General features: G+C 48.9%; 1 protein-coding gene across 1 annotated transcript; it reads left to right on the top strand.

The window, feature by feature from the left end:
• Positions 1-875: 875 nt before the first annotated feature.
• FAM207A (family with sequence similarity 207, member A) lies at positions 876-13,238 on the top strand (the record flags this gene model as incomplete). The annotated part of the gene is made up of 4 exons (XM_008940368.1): positions 876-944; positions 5,499-5,652; positions 10,652-10,720; positions 13,112-13,238. Coding segments are annotated over 4 exons (419 nt in total), but the record flags the coding sequence as incomplete, so codon positions are not given.
• Positions 13,239-13,827: the final 589 nt, after the last annotated feature.

Below are 13,827 nucleotides of genomic sequence, written 5' to 3'. Positions count from 1 at the left end.
CATTCCTGTAGCAGAATTCCCAGCACATTTCAGGAGAAAAGTTATCTCAAGTAAATTTTGTATTAAGCACTGGAGATAAGATAAACTTATATAGTGTCTGCAAGGGATCTGTAGTAAAAATATTTGTGACCTTTTTTTGCTTGGTATTGGATATCGGTGATCAACAGTTGGTTTGCAAATGCTGAATTTGGTATACAGTAGGTACGAGTCCTTTTTACAAGCTATTAGTAGTAGTCTGCTCCTTAGGACTGCTACAGGTCTGGATATTTCATACCCTTTCAATCCTTTCCCTGCCTGCCACATGCTGTTTGGGCAGGCTCTGAGGCTGTTGCTTAGGCGGGTGAATGCCAGTAGCCATGTCAGGTCACCATTTCTCTCTCCTACCCTTGCACAGATCTGCAGCCCATGTTTTCCTTCTTCCTAGCTTTATTGGCCTACATACTTTCCAGATTAAAACTTGCGTTTTGCTCCCAGTTCTGGAACATGGTCCTCCCATCACTTGCAGCTAGTCTTCAGAAGAAAGTGCCAGCTCCAAGACCAGGATCATGCCAGAGTGCAGGACACAGGTCAAGGGTCTCTCAAAAAGCTTTCCTGAAAATGCTACCTGATATGAGAAAACAGGGCCTATGCTGCTGGAGAACTGATCTAGTGCCAGTATTCTTATTACTTAACCAACAATGAGCCAGGTTTGATTTCCTCAGCTAAAAGTTGAGGTGTGGTGTAGCTCCTGCTCTGCCTGCCTGACCTGCCAGCAAGTTCAAAAAAGCATCAAGGATTGAAAAAATACTATAAAATCTGCTGTCTTTGGGAAGTGTCCAGCACTGAATCTGTATGCAGGAGCCAGACTCCATCTCAATCTCTCTATTTCCCTCTAGGTCTAGAAGAAAAAACAGTTCTTTCCAAAAAAGAAAAAATGAAGCTGAGGAAGGAAAGATGGCTACAAAGTAAGTACTCTGTGAAACATGGTGGTACCATGGTCATCATGGAGCATGGCTCTGCTTGGAGCTCTCTGTTCATGGGGTGTGGGTGGAAGTGTTGGATGCTGCTGAGGTTGGTTGAATGCTTCTCAGAAACCTTCACATCTGCTCCCCAACACGTGGGGTAAAAGTCCCAGGTATTGTTTCTCTGTGTTAAGCATCCAGACTGAGTCATTGTGTCAAACCTACTTTTCATCGTCCTCCATGTGTAATGTAAATGACTACATAAAAAAAACCCTTTATCTAGATGAGAAACTGCTTATGTAGGCTTAGCATGCTTCTCTGTCTGCTAAAGCTCTGGTAAAGGTGTGACTAGCTATATGGTGGAGCTCTGTCTGAGAAGCAGCAGGGACAGGAGGGCAGCCTCGAGCTGAGCCCCATGCAGCCACAAGCTAATCCCAAGGCTTTGTGGTAGGCCCTCTAGGCCTTCATAAAGGAAGTCTCTGGATGCTCCTGATTGCGTTACTGCTCTTTCCCACATGCCACAGGTCAGTGAACCCACTTACCAAGCAGTCTGGCCTTTTTTGAGGCCATGAAATGTGAGCTGAACAAAACCAGCCCATGGGAGAAATGCTTCTGGTTCCTGTGGGAAGGGACTGTCTTTTTGCTTTGACTGTCTTGGCACAGTAAGAGACGCTGGTGTAGCAGAGGGATTCCTCTTGCCACCTGGAGCTGTTCTTGGGACAGGCTTTTCCCTTAACACCTTCCTGCCCAACAGAGTTGCTGACAGATTGTGTTTAGGGCTGAGGGATGTGGCTTTCTGCCACACCATATGTGCTCTGCTCCTCAGCTCTGAGCTCAAGTCCATCAACCTGTGATTTCACCAGTTGCTGTGAAGGTGTCTCTGGCTCCCCTTCCATAAAAAGCTGATAACACTGTCAGTGTGGAGGAAACCTTCTCCCTGTCACCAGCCAACAACTTCCCAGTGCCTTTGACATCTGCAACCCTTGATGTCCCTGTAGGGCACAAAGAGGGACTGGCTGTGCTAGTCCTGACGTCTGGCCTGCTGGCTGCGATTTCCGTGCTCGTAAAGGTCTCTACTTGTCTGGTGCTGTTGGGAGAACAGAGGAGGGGACTGCTGGAGCACAGGCGAGCTTTCCCTCCTCTGATCCCAGGACTGGTACCAGGTGCTGTGGTGGAAAGGTGAGTCCTCAGCAGCATTTTGTGGCAGAATCCACAGTAAAAAGAGTACGTGGGACTCGTGTCTTCTGCCAGAAATGGAGGGCATGGTCCTGCAGTTAGGTGACAGCACTGCTCCCATAGGCAAGGTCAGCCACTTTGGAAAAGCCCAGGAGCAGGGTCCTTGCACTCTCTTAAGCCTGCCTTCCTGCATATGTGCCTTTGTAGCATCAGTCTTTCCCAAGATCATGTATCTTATTTTGGCCCTGCTGTGGCCTCTTTCCTCCTCTCTTGGCTCTGAATTTACAAAGCTGAGGGAGTGCAAGTTAAATGCACAGGCTTTGCTTTGAGGATAACACCAAGACAGAAAACTTTAGGTCAAATTTCTGTCTTAGAAGAGACTAGATATTAGAAATGCTTTGCACATGCAGAAGTACCTGAATTGCTGTCTCTCATGCTTCCCCCACTAAACTTGTGGCCAGCTGGCAAGTACCAGCAGCCCCTAGTAAATGCTTTGCTAAGGGTAGCAAGTACCAAGGGATTTCTGTAAGTCAGTGAGTGTTAATACCAGGTGTGCAGCTTGTTATTGAGAAAAATGGAGGAGCTGCAAAGAGCCTATAGAAACATTAATAAAGAAACCAATATTATTATTAAAGAAACCAGTATTATTATACGCTGATGGAGTGAAATGAACTGGTATTTCTAGAGTTGGAGATTTAAAAATGAAACTTGGCATTCTAACATTGGGACCTTAAGAAGCTGCAGTCAGATGAAGCACATTGATTTTTATCTGATGCAGATAACTGCCAATTCGTCATGGGTTTTGCAGTCTTTGGCCCCCGAAAGAGAACCCAACTTGGACTGCTGAAGTTATTGTGACATCTCTGTTTTCCTAAATCTTCCCAAGAGTTTGCTGTTTCTTCTTGTCCCAGGGCTGCTTTTGTGACACTGAATGCCAAGACCCTGGGAACTAAAGTTCAGTTCAGTAGTGCAAATGCAAAACTTGGAGATTTCTTCCATTCCAGTAAATCATCTCAGGAGAGACTAGGGAGAGAAAAGAATTGTGTAATGCTCCAGACATTAGAAGTATGCGCATTTAAAAATACATATATTGCATGGTCCTCAGATGAGCAAGACTTCACAGGAAAAGAATTTGGGATGTTTGTGCAAAATCAGGTGTCTGAAAACTTTGAGCACATAGTGTTTATGAAAGCACTGAAGCACTGAGCTTCATAAAGCCAGACCAAAAAAAGAAGTGATGCAGAGCAGAAAGCTGTGTTCTTGGCAGGGCTTGCTGCAAGGAGACGCATTTGCAATCCAGATCTGTCACGAACATCCACGTACAGCAAAATAGCAGTTCACCAAAACCTGTTGCTCTTCGACTCAGCGGAGTTGGGGAGTGAACAGGACAAAGATACTAAAGGCACCAGTGGCTAGCCAGTGAGTTTGAGTTCTGCTTTCTTGAGTATGGGCAGCAGGACAGACCCAGAATGGCTGGTGGTGTCTTGCCTGTGATCTGTAGAATGGGGCTGGCTGCTTTCATTTTCCCACCAAAAATACTGGTGCTGATTTAGTCCTGATTCTGTGGCCCTGCTGCATTGGAAGCCACTGGCCTCCCTGTGTCTCCAGCTTGGCCCAACAGCTGCTGGCAGTGCACTCCAAGTCCAGACAAGGAGTTTCTAGGCCCGGCGCTGAGGCCTGTCCTTGCAACATGCTCGTTGTCCAAGCCAGGAAGCAGAAGCCTGGTCCTCCACTGTGGCCTCTGCTGGGTGCCTCCACTGTGTACCCTGCAGCACTGGTACCCTTTGGGGGTGCCAAGGCAGCATGGCAGGTTCCCAGATCCCTGGTTCACCCAGGCCAGGTGGTCATCTCGAAGAAGCAAAGGGAGCTCGTAGAATTCCTTGAGTTGGAAGGGACCTCAAAAGGCCATCTAGTCCAACTGCCCTGCAGTAAGCAGGGGCATCCCCAGCTAGATCAGGTTGCTAATAGCCCCGTCAAGTCTGACCTAGAATGCCCCCAGGGATGAGACCTCTACCACCTCTCTGGGCAGCCTGTTCCAGTGTTTCACTGCACTCATAATAAAGAACTTCCCCCTAATGTCTAATCTAAATCTACCCTGCTCTAGTTTAAAAGCATGTCCCCTTGTCCTGTTGCTACATGCCCTTGTAAACAGTCCTGCTCCAGCTTTCCTGTGGGCCCCCTTCATGTACTGGAAGGACACCATAATGTCTCCCTGGAACCTTCTTTTCTCCAGGCTGATCAACCCCAGCTCTCTCAGCCTGTCCTCGTAGGAGAGGTGCTCCAGCCCTCTAGATCATTTTTGTGGCCTCCTCTGGAACTGCTGCAAGAGGTCCATGGCCCTCCTGTGCCTCCAGAACTGGACACAGTACTCCAGCCTGTGGATCCCACTGAGCTGGTAGAATCATCAAGGGTCTTCTGGGTCATGCTGAGTCATCTTGGAGCTCAGCTGGAGGCTTTTAGCAGTGGTGGGGTTTGGTGGGCTGTCCTAGAGGAGAAGATGTTCTGCTGGGTCTTGCCCTGGGACCTGCTGGCTCTTTGAGGCTTGGGCAGCCATGGGACCCACATCTATGCCAAGGAGCCTTGAGGACTGGGGCAGAAGCCTGCGGCTTTCAGTGCCCACAGCCATGAAGGGAGACTGACGTAACATTTGTAGAGCCTTACATGCCCATAGCTTTGCTGAGAGCTGCTGCAGGGAGATTAGTAAACATGGTCTGGAGGAAAAGTCAGCTGCCTCTGTGTCTGCCACTGTGGGCAAGAAAGCTGCAGGAAAGCTGGAGAGCTTCCCTGAGAGCTAAGTTTATCCAGCATCTGACTGCTTGAGCTCCACCATGAGTCATGGAGGTGAGACCTTGACTCGCTCCAAACTAAGCAAATAAGTGAAATGGATTCCGTCTTTTTTGCCTGTGCTAGGAGACCGTTGTTTTGTTCCAACAGCCAAGCAGAGATGGGGCTGTGACTGTGTAATGCCACGTGTGGAGCTGACTCTATTTGGTTAGTCACTTCCTCTCTTCTTTCTCTCTTCCAATTCCATGCAAGGTCAGCGTGGCTTTTTTCCATCCCAGGGCTTCTGTGCTGTGTTGCTGCGAGCAATGAACAGTCTCACATGCCATGGTGCAAGGGATAGAAAGAGTTCAGACAAAATCCATCTGGAGATTTTGCTTCCCATTGCAGAAGTCAATGGAGGTGTATGTAGTTGTAAGCAAACAGAGCAAGGGAGGGAGCTACTTGGCTACATTATTTTCAGTCTTTCTCTGGTTTAAATCGCTCACTTCTGGCCTGTTGTTCCTGTAGATGGTAAAGCAGCCTATGAATTTCTTAGCTCGAGGGTTGTCTCTTGCAAATGCTTCCCCTTCCTCCAGTAAAGTCTCGTTTCTGTTGCAGAAATAGAGAGTGTGAAGCTAGCCAAGCAGAAGCAAAAAGCCGAAGCCAAGCGGAAGGCAACACCTGTGGTGGGAGACATGCAGCCGCTGATGGAAGCCCTGCCAGAGCTCTCTGACCTGACCGCAGGTGGCAGGGGCAGGAAGCCACCCAAGAGGTATGTGTCATTGAGGGATGGGCTGTGTATTTCCCTTCTTCCTGCAGGGTGGTGCCCTGCAGCTCAGCTTGTAGCTACGGGCAACGCAAGCTCGGTGCCAGTGGTCAGGAGAGCAGGGCCTCATTCCCGACTCCATTTTACCCCCTCCCATGCTTTACCCACCACAAGAAAAAGGCTTAAATGTGTCTTCTGAATCCACAGCTAAGAGGAGAACAGTATCACTCAGATGAGGCTTGGCATGAGACGCTGGGAGCAACCAGGTGTCCTGGAAGTTGCAGGGGTGGCACACAAGTGTCCAGAGGGCAGTGCTGCTGAGCTCACCTGAGAATCTGGACTTGAGGTCTTGCAGCCTGCCATTCGTCCCTCCAGGCTTTCTCCTGAGGCAGTTCAAGCCCTCCGAGCAGAGCTTTATGCTCTGGCCAGACTCTTGCTTGTCCCGTTGGCTTGCAGTGTGACTGTGTGAAGCGAGCCCTCATTCTTGGCTTTTGAAGACTACGGATTGTGACAGTGACTTTGGACAAGAACAGAAAGATGGTGTTTTTGTTCCCTTTATTGTACTGAAAGAGAAGGGCTACTTCTGATCCTGTGACACCCACATGACAACCCGCAGCCAGCCGTAGCATGGGTTCTGGTGGCCCTTATGTTTTCTTCTTTAATGCAGTGCTCTGCCTGACCATCTGGTCAGTGTTGTAGCTGCTTTTGCATCCCCCAGTCAGAATAAAAGTGTTTTGCATGCTGCACAAATGCTTGTCCCTCCCCTCCAACTGCTCAGTAGGGGTTGGAATTGGAAACTTGGTTTGTCCCTAATAAGAAAGCATTTGGATTAGCAAACAGACACGAAAAAGGCTGTCTGGCAGGCACCCTCTTCTCTGGTTGTGAATCAAGACTGGAGATACCATGAACCCTCTTGTGACTTGTGGATGGCCCAGAAATTAACTCTGACCCAGGTGGGACACCCACCTAGAGAGCATGTCTGAGCGTGGCAGTTCACTGTGCTTCTGGAAAGCCACTCCTCAGACAAACAGTGGCTATGAAACTTGCATCTAAGCATGGGAAAATATTTCCTTCCTTAACTTGGCTTCTCATTCTTTGAACAGCATTTTTTTTTTCCTTTTTGCAGCCAAGGGCTTTTCCCCTCTTTCTGTGATGATGTGCAGCAACCCCGTGTGGCATCTGACTCTGGGTTGTGTTCAGGAATCATTCCCCCCTCATCATTTTCCCCCAGCCCCTTTGGTGGCTGAGCCCCTGCTGTGCAGGAAAGCGTGATGCAGAAAGTACACATAGGGGAGGGGGGGCAGCTAGGATCCTTCCCTTGGGGATGGCTTTCTTGGGTGGCTGTATAATCCAGTGCAGATACACAGTGCTGCTGCAGCCTGCAGTTCTGGACCAGCTCAAAAGGTAGAACTGGAAAAGGCTCAGAGACAGCTGACAAGGATGATGGTGGAGGGTCTGGCACAGCTTCTGCACAAGGGGTGACTAAGTGAGCTGGAGAGTCCTCAGCCTAGAGGCAAAGGGGCTTGGGAATGTAGTAGTCTATACAGTCAAGTGTGGTGTGGTTAGGAAGTAGTTCCATCTTCTTTTCCAGTAGGAGAAATGAATGACATCAAATATAACTAGTGAGTGGCTGGTTCATTGCAGGTGGGAAGCTCACTACTCTGCACAGCTCCTTGCTGCAAGATGTGGCTGAGGGAAGCCTGTGGGTTCAAGTGAGACCTGATAAATCCAATGAGGAGAGCTCCTTGGAGGGTTACTGCTCATATATAACTGCAACTGGCATAAGGTCTCTGATGCTGGAGAGGATGTGGCTATATGCTTGCCTTAGTCTTATCCCTTTCTGGCCATCTTCTGCGGGCTGCTTCAAGGCAGAATACTGGCCAAAATGGTCCTTCCAGCAACTGCAGTGGCTCTTCTCTTCTGTAGTTACACTTTGTGGCAGAAAATGTGTGGTGTATGTGGAAGCATTCAGTGGTCTTGCACGGATCTCTAGCCTGACATACTCAGAGAAGCACTGTCAGCTCTGACCTCTCTCCAAACCCAGACCTCCTGTGGGAATGTGGCAGCCCTTCTGCTGGAAGCCTGAGCTCATAGTCATTCTGTTTTCACTTTGGCTCCAAGGCTTTGGTGTCTGGAAAGCCCAGGGGTGCTGTGGCACAGCAGGGTAGAGCAGCTCAGTTGTATCTGAGAATTTTGTGACTGGCCATCACTATCTGCAGTCAGCACAGTGAGGGTGGGAGCTTAGCCCTGACTGATCTCACCCAGATTGCTTGTGACATGCCAGCCAAAAAGCACTCCCCTTTGGTACTGCCATGGAGGAGCTACAGTGCTGCTCTTCCCCTTGCTGGCTTCTGGCTTCCTGGACTGCATGAGGATGTGTGTGTGTGTAAGTGTTTGAAATAATTGGAGGAGGCTTTTATAGGATTTGAATCATTACATAAATGAAGGGTAATACTCTGGTGATTTGTCAGCATTATTAATAAAAGATTAGATTCTCCAGGAATTTGATCTACTGGGTAAGAGAGCATTATGGTGAGGTTTTTATTCTGTTTTATAATGAATGAAGGCAATGAAGTGTAATGAAACAGAGCAGCTAACATGGTCCAAGTGAGCAGGCAGCATGCTTGGGCGGGGGGGGTGGGGAATTCAGGCAGCAGCCTTTTGAACCTGCCAGACCAATGGGGAAGAGCTGTTGAGTGGAACTGAAAAGCCTTCAGAAGCACCAAGCCCTTTAAAATAGTGGGGTGGCTGAAGGCAGAAGTAGGCTTGCAAAGCCTGAAGCAGCCCCCTGCCCTCATGGTGTACTGCAGAGGAAGCTGTTCCAAGAGGCACAGCCCTGGGACGGGTCATCCTGTACAGTCTGGGATGTACTCGAGAAAGGTTTTCCTTTAAGCATTGTCACCCTTTGCAGAGCTACTCCTCTACTAAGGGACTGCCATGGTGACTTGGTGGCACACTTGGCAAGACCCTGCTCCTGTGATTGTGGGCTGCCATGCAACTTGAGAAGGGTTTTCTCTGTGCTTCTGTAAGCGATTCAGGCAAACTGGGACAAGAAACCGTTCCTGTCCCGAGCAGTTAATGGACATGAAGAGAGCAGAGATGCTTCCTGCTCTTTCTGTGTCTTGCATTACCAGTGAACCAGCAGTGATGGGAGCTGCTGGAACGCCTGTAGCTGTTCGTCTGCTCCTGCTGATCGCGTACCTCGTGAGCTCTCAGCCCTGTTGAGTAATGTCGGCAGTGCTGTGGTGACCTTGAGAGGGACTGAAGGGTACAGGAGCAGCATGCAGGCACTGGTCTGCCTGGCTGCAGTTTGCTGCAGAAGCTCTGTGCTGCAGAGACTGGCCAACAGACATTCACCCTGTCTGGGTTTGTCTGGGTTGGCAGGGAGCTTTGACACTGAGGCATATTGTGCTGGGCTGAGGGTAAATCAGATGTGATGGGGGCAGTGGTGAGAGCAGTCCTCAGCAGCTTGGGTCCACCAGGATCACCCCTGAGGAAAAATAAAATGGGCCAGGAGAGGGAGAGATGAGGAAAAGGAGCAGGAGCTGATCAAGGAGAGAGGGAGGATGAGATTGGGGTGAAGGAATATGGGGCAGGGGAGGAGGAGGAAAGGAAGAATGGGGGGGAAAAAAGTGCAGAATAGAAAGATGGAGGGAAGCAGGTCAGAGAAGGAAAATAGGAAGAGGAGGTCACTGTAACACTGCCAACAAGACACCAGATCCTGCTATCTTGAAGAGAAGGTGAGGGATGGTCATGTTTCCTAACCTTGACAAAGCTGAAGGGCTCTGGGGCGGGTCAGGCTGGGGAGGCCCTGGCCCTCGGCACCCACCAGTAAGGGAAGATTCCTCCTTGAGCCCCGTCCCGACAGATGGGTGTGAGGCAGACCCTCTGTGAGGCACGCTGGGGCCCAGCCCCGGGGTGAGTCAGAGAGGACATGCTCTGCGGAGGCAGACTCTCCTCCCTGCTTGCTTCTGTTTATGTCTGTATCTGTGTAATCCTGAAGAATGGAAGTTTCTTCTCCTTTTTTTAATGTCCAGTTCTACCAGCAGCTCCCCTTGTTCACTTCAAGTCCCAAAAGCACTCTCTGCTGTTCCTGCACGACCCTTGCTCGGCTTTGTGGTAAATCTCTGCTGCTGCTTGGCATCAGGCACCACATACTTCCAGCATCCTGTGCAGGATGGGATTTCACCTCTGGTATTCTTGGACTTTGCCCACGAATAAGAGGTGGGTGCAGGGAGTGCAGATCTGTACTTGCCTCAGCTGCACATGGTGCACCGGCGTCCGTCTGCTGGCAGCCTCCTGCTCTCAAAAACCTGTGTTTCGTGGCAAAGGCTGGAGCTCTGCTGTTGTACATTCTCTTTAGCCAATCTGTTTGCAGCTGACTTAAACTGGGAAGCCTTTGGCAAGGATATGTTTTCACAGGGAGAAAGGAATATTGCCATTTTTTATTTTAAAATATAAGTGACACCTTATACCCCAGTGATCCTGCTGCAGGGTCAGAGGCAGGGCAGAAGGATCTGGTCGTTCCCTCTTCTTGCTGAGCACCTGTGGCACTGTCTGTGACTGATGTCTGCTGGTGTTAGCAGGGAACACGAGACGTGCGGCGATGGTGCCTGGTGCTGAGGGGAAGTTCGATGAGATCTGTTCTCTGAGCAGCAGTATCGGTTTGACCTGTTAGTGATAGGCAGAAGGTGATCTGGGTGCAGACAGCTAATGACCAGTGTTAGAACTAGGTGATCCGATTTTCCTTCAGTGTCTTTACCTCCTGCCATTCAGTCCTGACTCTTAAGCTGTTTGTCCGTCTGTGGCAGAAGTTTGCATCTCCGTTCCTGTCTGGCTGTGGAAATAATTGCCTTTCAGGACAATTTCCGTACAGGCTGATTACCTGTACTTTCTGGGAAGGCAGACGCAGAATTCCTGGACTTTTTCCATCTTCACAGCAATTGCTAAATTACCACTCCTCTGTAACACTCACTCAAACTTGTTTTGTTTCTTCTCTCTGCAGCCATGTAAAGGCAAAGGCAGAACCTGCAGACTTCTGTCTGATGAAACCAGCTCAGAAATGCCGGCTTTTGTAAGTATCCTGTTGTCAGAGCATCCAGTCCCTGCTGAGCATTACAGAGTGGTTGAGACTGGAAGTGACCTCTGGAGCAGATATGATCTAACCCTCCCTGCTCAAGCAGGGTCACCTAGAACTGGTTTCCCAGGATCATGTCCGCACAGCTTTTGAATATCTCTAAGGATGGAGATCATACGAACTCTGTAGGCAACCAGTTCCAGTGTTTCTTGCATGCCTGAAGGCCCTAGAAGAGGTGGCAGCTTTGATTTTCCTCTTCAGCAGTGCAGGATGTTTGTGGATGTCCTTCTGTCATAGTCCTTACCAGACTCAGTCAATTCTAAATGGACCCGGTCTACTTCCATTTCTGTCTCATGTAAAATCTGAGTGAAAAGAGCACAGGAAACTGCGCTTGCTCCTCTAAGAGTTCACTTTCCCGGTCTCATTGAGAAGAAAGTGATAGCTTGAGCCTCCTGCATATGCTCTGTTGGATTTCAAGACAAACCCACACCAATTGTCATCTTTTTCCTCCTGGCCACAATTGTAACTTCTGCTGTACGTCTGCACTGTGCCCCATTATGTGGCATGGATGATGTGGTAATCAACCAGGTGGTGCACCTCTAGTCTCAGCTTGCTGAGTTGGAGCTGCAACATCCAGTGGTGGCTGAGTCTCTTCCAACACCAGATTTATGTCGCTCTAGCCGATACTCAGGAAAGCCTTCTGTGGTTGTGTAGGTGAGGGACTCCTAGAACTCTGTAGCATCAGGAGCTACAGCTGCTCTGTCAGAACACATCTGGGATGCTGACTTTCATACCATACATCCCTCACAGCTGTCCATTGGCTTCTGCCAGCCCTTTTCTTGTAAAATGAAGCACTAAATGCTTTTGAATAATTCCTGGGCTTGGTCTAGCAATTTCTTATTCCTCTGTATAATCTGTTAGATATTTTATACTGACACAAGGCATCAGGAACTTTGTTTCCCTTCAGCACAGCTCTCCTGGGGCCAGGCAATGTGATCTGGCAGGGTTTCCTTTCTGTGCTCCCTGATTCTGGGATTTCTGCTGGTTCTGGGCCATTCAACTTCAAACTGAGGCTGAGGAGAACAGGCAGTCTACAGATCCCAGCACTGCTTGCCAGCACACTCTGTGAAGACTCTTCACTGTCTGAAGCTGGCCAGTGTCGATGCTGAGATGCCTTTCTTGCTTAGTTCTGCCTTTCTGAACGAGTCCCTTCCTGGCTCATTGCAGAAGCCCAAGGGTTATGGCCTTGAGTGCCACCAGTGAGTGTCTCTTTGTGCTGGAACTCTTGGGTTCACTGCTTGAGGAAGGACTTGTATACTGATCTAAATCCAAAGAGGCAACTACACCACAATCTTCTATATCAGTAAGCTGATGATCCCCTGTGTTTCCCTCCCGCTCTCCTCTGCACAAAACTGGAGAGGTGCATTGAGTAGTGGCACATATCCTACTGCAGTGGTCTGGGAAGTCTGCTTCTTGCAAGGGAAAACATTTGGAGGAAGGTCTCAAGGTTTATTTTCCAGGATGTTCATTAGGACTGGAGGTTCCTCCCATTATTAGGCCTCATGTTAGTGCTGCAAGTACCACAACCCAAGCTTGAGGTTTGGCTTCTCTTTCAGTTCCTCTGGCAGGGTCAGGGCTGGCATTGCAGGGAAGGGCCATACTAGGGAGAAAGCTAGCTGCAGGCTGAAGAGCACTCTGCTGATCCACAGCAACTACTGAGAACATGGAGAAGTGTATCTGGCTAGGCTGTGGAGAGTCTGGCAGTCCGTTGGAGAGAGATGAGTAGGCCACAATGGATGTGACATGAAAACTCACTGGGTTTTTTTGCAATCCTACTCTGGCCTTGTTTCTCCCTGCTTGCTTGCTTTTTAAGACAAGACCATTTCCACAGTGATGAACTCTGACCAAGCTCGTAGAGGTAATTCTGTCATGCTCCTCCCATGTTGTCAAGCTAGAGTGGCACATAGGATTACTAAGCCTCTACATTAAAGAACAGAGTCAGTAGATGGACTCTTGAAAGCAGAATCTGCTGTTGTGCTAGTGCAATCTGAAGTAGTTTTAATTCTTAGTGATTTGCCAGATAACCAGTCTCCTGCTTCTGATTTACTAGAGAAAAGCTCTAAAAGAAACATTTCCAAGTGATGTGACACTAACGTGATTGTTTCTGTCTCTATGGCATGAGACCAAGTCTCTGGCTCCCATGAAGCTGGCAGCAATTTGAGCTTTGCCCTTGGGTAAATTGTTTGTTTCTTGCACTGTTTCTTTCTGAGGTTTACACCCAGGATCATTCCATCTGTACAGAAATGCACTGCTTTTGAGTTCTGTTCTTATCTTCTCAGTCCCTTTTGCATGAGACACAGCATTTGTGTGTTGCTTTTCTTTCTTCAGAGAGGAGGAAGTGGCTCGGTTTCATGAGGTCATCGCCGATCCCAGGTACAGAGCCAACCCCCTTATGGCCATCAGTGAGCATCTCTCCAAGAGGCTGAGGCAGGAGGAAGAAGGTAAACCCCTCTGAGGTGTCACCTGGGACCACACGTGCACACTGGAGCTGATGCAGGGGCTCCAGGCTACAAAGGAGCACATTGCTAACATGACCTCTCAGCTGCTTTGGTCCTTGAAAGTGGCTCAGCAGATTACTCAGTCCAACAGTTCTGTTTTCTGTCTGCAAGAATGATGCAGTTTTCTCCTGACAGTGGCAGCTGCTCCTTGGCGAGCAGCCTGCAGAAAGCCGGGTGTTCTGTGAGATCTCTGTGCAGGCATTAAGCTCCCTGCAAAGTGTCTTGACACCTTTTCTCTTCTTGCGAGCATGCACAATTTAAGAAATTGTGCCAGTGACCATGTATCTGTTTTCTGTCATTTCCCTCCTCTTTCTGATAACTCTGAAAAGAGATTCCCTGCTGTTGAGGTGGCTCAATACCCCAAGCCCTGGAGCCCAGAAAGCTGTTGTAGATGTGTGAGGACCCCAGTGCTGCTGTTCAGAGACATTGTTTCCTATGAGAAATTTAGCTTTGGAATAAACACACTTTTGCACAGTACTGAGTTTGTCTGGTTCTTGTTTTGGTAAATACTAATAATTGAAATACAGCCTTATTCCCATCACTGGA

Source organism: Merops nubicus, unplaced genomic scaffold (assembly GCF_000691845.1).
Source record: "Merops nubicus isolate BGI_N331 unplaced genomic scaffold, ASM69184v1 scaffold4735, whole genome shotgun sequence".
Classification (NCBI taxonomy): domain Eukaryota; kingdom Metazoa; phylum Chordata; class Aves; order Coraciiformes; family Meropidae; genus Merops; species Merops nubicus.
This window is presented reverse-complemented; position numbering and strand designations above follow the sequence as displayed.